Source organism: Pygocentrus nattereri, chromosome 26 (genome assembly GCF_015220715.1).
Source record: "Pygocentrus nattereri isolate fPygNat1 chromosome 26, fPygNat1.pri, whole genome shotgun sequence".
NCBI classification, from domain to species: domain Eukaryota; kingdom Metazoa; phylum Chordata; class Actinopteri; order Characiformes; family Serrasalmidae; genus Pygocentrus; species Pygocentrus nattereri.
In genome coordinates, this window is record NC_051236.1 from 5,408,287 (window position 1) to 5,417,500 (window position 9,214).

The 9,214-nt window shown below is 43.5% G+C and overlaps 1 protein-coding gene across 1 annotated transcript in view; it reads right to left on the bottom strand.

The window, feature by feature from the left end:
* Positions 1 to 245: 245 nt before the first annotated feature.
* The window catches only part of rspo4 (R-spondin 4), a 34,813-nt gene continuing 25,844 nt past the window's right edge, over positions 246 to 9,214 (bottom strand). The window contains exon 5 of the mRNA XM_017718275.1: positions 246 to 407. Within this exon, the coding sequence (XP_017573764.1) occupies positions 301 to 407 (107 nt within the window). The 3' untranslated portion in view covers positions 246 to 300. The remainder of the gene's footprint in view (positions 408 to 9,214) is intronic.

The window sequence follows — 9,214 nt, forward strand, 5'->3', positions numbered from 1 at the left end:
TTGTAAACAGATGACATTATACAAAAACAAAAGAATTCCCCATCATATGCAGCTAAATATTAATATAAATGAATATTGCTCAGCAGTAGGTGCGGAACATTACTTGGTTATGAGAAGTAAAGGCTCGCTGCAGTTTGGGAGCCAGAGAACACATCTTTCATCTCCACAGACTTCAGGGGATCTTAATGCAAAATATATTAAAACAAAAATAAGAGTAGCACGAAAGCTTTTTGCGAGCGGCTGGTCTGTACACGCCTTCTGAGTCCTCTCCGACTGTCTGGCTCTCAGCGATTCAGTTGCTCAGGTTCCTCCCGGGGGTTCAGTGACCGTTTTGTTCCCTGAAAGCGAACGCGCCCACTGCTTCGGTGCTCTCCTCCTTTCCCCTCTCCTATCCTTCTTCTTTTTATCTGTAGAGGGGAGAACAATAGCTCAGAAAGGTCATGGGCTTTCACTCAGGTCTGCTTTAGGTCACAACGCTACACTGACCCTCCTCTGGAAAGATCACAACATTCATGAGGAGAAACACACAGTGGTATTTAACCCCCAGGTTATGCTGAGACTGGCTTTACCTCTTTATTGAGAAGGGTCTGACTGCAGAGCCGCCGAGCCACAGATTTACACCCACAGTTTCACTTCAGCGGATTCAGTCCAGTGGAGAACATGCGCAGCAAGGCGATTGTGCCATGTATATGTTGCTGACCATGTGCATCCCATCATGACCACAACTGAAAGGGTTAACTTTCCTTTGGCCTGTTTGAACACTGTTCAAGGAGACCCTTCCTAACAACAACTTACCATCTTCTAATGCCTACTTCCAGCACAATAAAGCCTCGTGTTACTCTGGGTCTACATGAATCAGAATGATTTAATCTCTGCTTTGCAACTGGCCAATAAACTCACAGAAGAAGATCAAATCAAATCAAATCAAATTTATTTGTATAGCGCTTTTTACAACGGATGTTGTCACAAAGCAGCTTTACAGGATTTCAGAAAAGACAAAGTTTCAACAGGACTGTAAGAATGTACAGAAACCCCCCGGTGGGCAAGCCAGGGGCAACAGTGGCAAGGAAAAACTCCCTCAGAACTGAGGAAGAAACCTTGGGAGGAACCAGGCTCACCAGGGGGGACCCGTCCTCCTCTGGTCAAACTACCTACAAGGTATTATATTACTAATATTAACAGCAGTAATATTGGTATTAGAAGACATTATGTAAACATAATGTAAAACTGCAGCTTTTTTTATTAGACATTGCGCTGCTTGAAAATATGAACTTCCATCATCTAGAAAACGAAGAATATTCAAATCCTTTAGTTCGTGTTTGGTTTCAGTGCCGCTCCAACAGGGTTTTGCTGCATCCCGCAACATCCACCGTCTGACCTGGGCTCGTCCCCTTAGTTCCAGTGAAAGGAACTCTTAAAGCTTTGTGGGAACAGTTTGGGGACGGCCCCTTCCTGTTCCAACATGACTGAGCACCAGTGCACAAAGCAGGTCCATAAAGACACGGATGAGCCAGTTTGGTGTGGAAGAACTTGATTGGCCTGCACAGAGTCCTGACCTCAACCCGATAGAACACCTTTGGGATGAATTAGAGCAGAGACTGTGAGCCAGGCCTTCTCGTCCAACATCAGTGTCTGACCACACAAATGTGCTTCTTGAAGAACGGTCAAAAATTCCCATAAACACACTCCTAACCCTTGTGGAAAGCCTTCCCAGAAGAGCTGAAGCTGTTATAGCTGCAAAGGGTGGGCCGACATCATATTAAACCCTATGGATTAAGAATGGGATGTCACTCAAGTTCATATGCGTGTGAAGCCAGACGACCGAATACTTTTGGAAATATAGTCTATCTATCTATGTATTTATCTATCTGTCCATCTATAGCAGGTAATCAATAATCTGTAACCCTTCCATCCTCTCCCTGACTGCAGTTGAGCTCTATTTACATTTTACATTTATATTTATTGTTCATATCCAACATACTTAACAGATTGTGCAAACAACAGAAGCCAAATCGATATGAGGCACTCATATTTTACCCATATACAGTATCTGTATTATTGTCCATGTGTGTGTAGATAGAGTCCAGACACTAAACCCAGCCAGTGATCTACATCCAAATGCTTCAAATATGTTCATGTCTGGTTCAAATACCTCAAGTTTTAAGTCTAAATCAACAACAGAGGAGCGTGTGGGTGGTATGTGTTATCTGAAAAAGAGGGGAACTCTCTGAGAAAAGGGGTCCAAAAAAACCTGAAGGGGAAGGTGGAACAAATAGAGTACAGAAGTGAGCGCTTAAAATATTTTTCTGCCTTTTTTAAGTTTTTGGCAAAAAACAAATCATAATCCCTGTTTGTCTTTTTAAGAGGCCGTAACAAGGGTATCATGAAAACGGAATAGATGGGAATTACGGCCCACAGAGCAGGACTCATGGTCTGGAATACAGCAACCTTTTTTCCTTTTTAAACACCCCATATTTTACAAATGTATCATGTCTGTCTGTCTGTCTGTCTGTCTGTCTGTCTGTCTGTGGTTTCTTTGTTCCCGCAGAGCCCCACATACAAGAAGGAGCATGTCTTCAAGAGGATGGCTTCTGGATTAAGCTCCACCAACTCCTGCACTACATTATATTAATTTCATGATTTCATTGATGGAGTGGGTTCGTCTTTGGATCAGGTTTGTGTGGAGGTTCATTGATGGGTCGCTGCAGTTCCTACAGTTTATTGTGCCCCACCAGGCTTTCTGTGGCAGAGTCCCTTTTGAACTTACTCATCTCAACACTTGGACTGTCCAGCTACAGGTCCAGCACCCTGGTTGACACACTTTAGACTCAAATACCTTAATTCCACACTGGGAAATTGCAACACCCCAGCTAGCCAACCTTTAACCATTGTGTGGTGTTGGTGTGTGTGTTACTCAGTGGTCTGGTGGACCCACCACATTATTGTTTGTTTGAATCAATACAGCCATAACAATTAATGTAAAAATACCAGATGTTTAAAATATCACAAGTGGCCAGCGTAGGGTTCTCCTTTAGCAGCTGTAGCCAGTCAGCAGCCTGACCATGTTGTCCACTCACTCACACACACACACACCTCATTGCTCAAAACTAAATTTTTTGCTCAAATCTGATCTCTGACTCGATGGTTCTCACTCGTTTAGGTAAGAGACTCAAATCTGTCATTAATGTGATGAACCAGCCTGAACTGACCCTCATGAGCTCCTCCTACTCAGTAATGTCACGTGACTGAATCACTGCACAAACTAACGAGCAGAACGAGCTTCGTCGAGAAGATCATTAACTCTGATCAGCTTCATTATTAGAGCCAGATGAAGGAGAAGAAGGTGAGATGAGCTGCTTCTCCACCGGTTACAGGCTTTAATGTCTGTTTGGCGCTGCTGCCATGGTAACGCTGAATGATGGTCAAAAAAGCACATGAATTCCGATCTGAGTGTCACATTAAGGTCACATGGCCACGAATCGGACATGCATATATGAAAGGGTCTCAGGTCAGATTTCACACCGCCTGAAAACATCAGATCTGAGCCACATCAGGGCAGAAAATCAGATCTGTGCCACCTCAGCCTGGTAACGTGAACCAGTTGTTGGCTGGAGTTCGTAGCACTAGAAATTTAACAGTAATGAAACGTGAAGGAGTTGAGCATGAACGCAAGCCGGAGTCAGAATCCCGGGAAAGTTGACATGGCAGTTCACCTGCATGAGGCTCATGTGTGACGAGAAGCTGAAATATTACCAGAAAATACAAAGACGCCTAGACTACAGCCGGCAAAGCTGAATGTTCCTGCGACAGCTCTGTTTACAAGCTTGGCTTTCTAGTCTTGTTTCGTGAATAAAAAAAACATCACAGGCCAGAAAGAGGTCAAAACAATGCAGCGCTGCCAGCGAAGCGGAGCGTTTGTGATTTTACGGTTGAGTTTTCATGTGTTATGAGAGAAAAAAGCCACAAGAGTGTATTTTGTAAATGATTCAGGACGTCAATCAAGAGCTGTGGGCTTTGCATCCTGAGAACCTTGACCACAGCTTAATAAGGCATGATCTTGCTCCCACGCTTAACTAAGTCGTGGCCACAAATTAATTGTCTCATTCCAATGCCTTATCATGGTTAGACACTGTACACACTGCTGATATTCATAGTCATGCTTATATTCATTGTGTTGTAACTACATCATACCACTTAGTGCAACACCTGCTCTCATGTTATATATATATATATATATATATATCGCTGTTGTCGGAACAAAACCTTGTATCTCCAAAATGGTAACTTTACAGGAGAAGGAAAAAACATACTTTAGTTTTAATGTAAGTCAATGGAACCAGAAATTATTATAAGTCATTTTGGGCTGTTTGTTTTGGTCCATTCATCACAAAATTTGCACACAGTGTGAAGAACAACAGGAATTTTCAAATTGTGTCCAAAACTAAAAAACGACAAAAATGGAGATACAAGGTTTTGTCCCGACAACAGTGATATATATGTCTAATATGCTATAGATATACTTCTATTCCTGCTCTCTCAGAGTTTATTTTATGTCTATTTTTCTGTTTTTTATTTTTATATTTTTATATTATTCTGTGAATAAAGGATTATCTTATCTTATTTCTGCCTGATTTATGTCCGTTTTATTTCTGCGTAATGTATGTAAGTTTATGTGCAATTATATGTCTTACTACTGTAACACATATCTGGTTACACATGTCTGGATTCTCCCTTAGGGATAGGGTGAGAAGTTCGGTCATCTGGGAGGGACTCGGAGTAGAGCTGCTGCTTCTTCACGTCGAGAGGAGCCAGCTGAGGTGGTTCGGGCATCTGGTTAGGATGCCTCCTGGACGCCTCCCTCGTGAGGTGTCACAGGCAAGTCCACCCGGGAGGCGACCCCGGGGAAGACCCAGGACATGCTGGCGTGACTATATCACCCAGCTGGCCTGGGAGCACCTCGGAATCCCCCCTGGAGAGCTGGTGGAAGTGGCTGGGGAAAGGGAGGTCTGGGCTTCATTGCTTAGGATGCTGCCCCACGACCCGAACCCCAGAGAAGCGGAAGATGAAGATGCCACCCATTAAGGTTTCTTTCCCCCACATTAATACGAGCACCAGCCGGGCTCCGTACCTATTTACTGGTATAATGTAAATCGTTTTTTGTGAGATTCCCGCTCCTCACGACCCTCCCCTTACATGTAAAACATGTGTACATGCCATAAGTGAACACTGAATAAAACGTGGTTCGCTTCATGGTTGAACACTTGATTTCCTAATTATGTTGGTAGTTCATCTAAAGCATAAGGCCTTCAGACCAGCTCCTGAAGCCCTAACCAATGAGAGAGCTCGCCCAGCTGTATCTCCATAGATACCACAGAGAGAACAATCCTGATTGGACAATTTTCTGTTTCAAGATTTTTGTCTTCAAACAAAACTTGATGAAATTAATTAACAATTAAATAAGTGTTTTACTACGATAATTCGCTCCTGTGGGAACAAAACCTCATATCTCCAAAATGTTAACTTTACAGGAGAAGGAAAAAAGCAACTTTACTTCTAATGTAAGTCAATGGAACCAGACGTCTTTCCAAGTCATTCTGGTCCATTCTATATGAAATTCACACACAATGTAAAGGGCAACAGGCTTTTAAATTATGTAAAAAGGTGAAAAATGACGATACAAGGTTTTCTTCTGACAGCAACGATTTACAAAGTTTACAAGTAGCAGGAGTACTCTGTTAACCCTTAAAAGCCAGAACCAACTGGCAGGCCCAAATTTCTCTTACACACTTCTATAATCTAAGAACAGCTCAGGCAGTTTGCACTGAACTCCTTGTTACTGATTAATAAGCCTTAGTCTTTAATAAGCCTGGAATTTTAAGGGCTTAAATAAAACTTGAATTTAAAAAATAAAATATTTGACATTTCACAGAAATCATTAGGCCTATCTGAGAGCGCCGAAAGCCCTGATAGCTCCTCCCTGCTAGAGCATCAAAATTAATCAGAGCTTTTCTTAAAATAACAGGCATTTTGACACTGGAGGGCCTCTGTGGAGGTCAGCATTTCTCCCCCGGCCTTCAGCGTGTAGAAACTGAGAGAAATCCTTCAGAGCGCAACCGCCGTCTCATCTGTGCTCTATTACCGTTGATTTAGTCTGTTTTGGACTTTTGGTTTGATTTGCGGCAGTTTGCAGATGATGAGCTTTCATATTAGTCTGTCCTTGAATGACTCGAACGAAAGAAACCGTCACTGTCTCTGTGCGTGCGCATGTTTCTAAACGCAATATCTATTTTAATTGGCTACTTAAATCATATTTCCTCACTGGATGCGGCTCTGAGAACATTCTGAATAAAGATCATACTAATAACTCTTAATTAAAGGGGAATTCCAACCCCAATTTTTTGCATAATTAGACATAAACACAAGGTAACCAGAGTGGTTTGGAAACATATCGAGTCAGAGCTGTTCACAGCGGACAGGAACCAGATGTCCACCTCTAAAAGCTCCCTGACAGAAAGTTATTACATGGAAAGGGTTTTGGTCCAAAATGTTTTTTTAAAATCCATGAATTCCATTCGAAGCTCAGGAGTTCACTGGTGGCTCTGGATAGTAAATAAAATGTCTCTATTTGTGTTGCAGACATGGTGACCCCTGGTTCCCATCACCACCACAGAGTTCCCAGGAACAGTGCGTTCGCCCTGACGGGACACATACTGTGATTTTAGCTGGAAAAGGAAAGCAATACATCGACTCCACATGCTTCTCATTTGTATCCGATGCTTTGGTCAGCGAAATTCCCTCACTCGAAATTCGAGATCTAATCTTGTTCTTAGAGAAGCCAGAATCTGGAAGATGTTCCTGCACTGCATGTAGACAGAACGTCCGGCTATTTTACTTAAACCCTTGTTTATGGTGAGTCATTTTAATCTAATCACAACAGCTGAAAACAAGAGACATAACTTCATTTATATGCCGTATTAAATGATTAGAATGTGGTCCAAAGCGGAACCGAGATAATATGGACTCTCCAGCCCCAAAGTGAAAAAATGCAAATACAAATTAAACATGAGTTATGACTGGGATATGTTTATTAAGCTAAATTAAAAGCAACTTAAAAGCCTTTTATCCTGATATGCTTTTGTCCCTAAAGCCTGAACATTTTTATAATTTAACACTTTTTTTAAACAATGAATTCACTTCTTAAAGCTTCACTTTCCATTGCTTCCAAAAACCCACCTGTTATATTTGTACTATGTTTGGCTTTATTTACATGGCATAACTCAAACTCCAACAGTTTTATGAGTGAATGTGTTGCCAGTCATTTCTAATGAGGGCTACATAAGGTTTCCTGCCAACAGCACCTCTCAAATAAAACATAAAAGCTTTTGGAGTTTTCAGCAGGTAAAGTGGTCTTAAATCTCAGTGAAGCGCGTAGAAACACGGCATCGCCACAATAACAAGCCTGATGCTCACCATCCTTTACATACTTAACATTACCTTTCAGTGACGACTCTAAACAGGGCCTTAATCGAGATCTACAGCAAGAAAACGTTTGTTCAAAAGTTTGGAGACACTTGTAATAATATTAAATCGCTCTTTCTTTAATAGCAACAGTGACGCAGTGTTTTACAGCGTCTGTAAACTTCTGCAAATAAACGGAACCGTGAATAAAACTCGGTTTGCGCTTCATGAAGGAAACACAGCAACATAATACGCATCAGGACTGAATCCCAGAATTCACATTCACATCTCTCACTGAGTGTCTTCATAACGGTGATAACCAGGTTGAGCTGAGAGAAGAAAAGGTAAACGTATTAAGAACTCCGTAAAAGATGAAAAGGCAGCCAATAACACACACACACACACACACACACACACACACACACACACACACACACACAAATAACACTGAACACACATCAAATCTTTTATCATTGACACAATTGTCATTGTGTCATCTAAAAGCATTAACAGCTGAGAGTGAGAGAGACGGAGAGAGAGATGGAGAGAGAGATGGAAGGAGAGATGGCGGGAGAGATGGAGGGAGAGATGGAGGGAGAGATGAAGGGAGAGATGAAGGGAGAGATGGAGGGAGAGATGGTGAGAGAGAGAGAGATGGAGGGAGAGAGAGATGGAGGGAGAGGTTGTGAGAGCAATGGAGAGAGATAGTGAGAGAGATGGAGGGAGAGATGGTGAGAGAGAGATGGAGGGAGAGAGAGATGGAGGGAGAGGTTGTGAGAGAGATGGAGAGAGATAGTGAGAGAGATGGAGGGAGAGATGGTGAGAGACATGGAGGGAGAGATGGAGAGAGATGAAGGGAGAGAGTTGGAGAGGGAGAGAGCTGGAGGGAGAGATGGAGGGAGAGAAGGAGAGAGAGATGGTGAGAGAGATGGAGGGAGAGATGGTGAGAGACATGGAGGGAGAGATGGAGAGAGAGAGAGAGATGGAGGGAGAGAGGTGGAGGGAGAGATGGAAGGAGAGAGAGATGGAGGGAGAGATTGAGAGAGAGATAGAGGGAAAGAGGTGAGAGAGATGGAGGGAGAGAGGTGAAGGGAGAGATGGAGGGAGAGATGGAGGGAGAGAGGTGGAGGGAGAGATGGAGAGAGAGAGAGATGGAGGGAGTGATAGAGGGAAAGTGGTGGAAGGAGAGATGGAGGGAGAGATGGAGGGAGAGAGAGATGGAGGGAAAGAGAGTTCGTGAGAGACATGGAGGGAGAGATGGAGAGAGAGGTGGAGGGAGAGATGTGGAGGGAGAGAAATGGTGGGAGAGATGGTGAGTGAGATGGAGGGAGAGATGGTGAGAGGGATGGAGGGAGAGATGGTGAGAGAGGTGGAGGGAGATATGGAGGGAGAGAAATGAAGGGAGAGATGGAGAGCGAGAGAGAGATGGAGGGAGAGAGATGGTGAGAGAGAGAAAGAGATGGAGGGAGAGATGGTGAGAGAGGTGGAGGGAGAGATGGAGGGAGAGATAGAGGGAAAGAGGTGGAGGGAGAGATGGAGAGGGAGATAGAGGGAGAGATGGAGGGAGAGAGAGATGGAGAGAGAGGTGGAGGGAGAGATGTGGAGGGAGAGAAGTGGAGGGAGAGAGATGAAGGGAGAGATGGTGAGATATGGTGAGAGAGATGGTGAGAGAGATGGAGGGAGAGGTGGGGAGAGAGAGATGGAGAGAGAGGTGGAGAGAGAGAAGTGGAGGGAGAGAGGTGAAGGGAGAGATGGT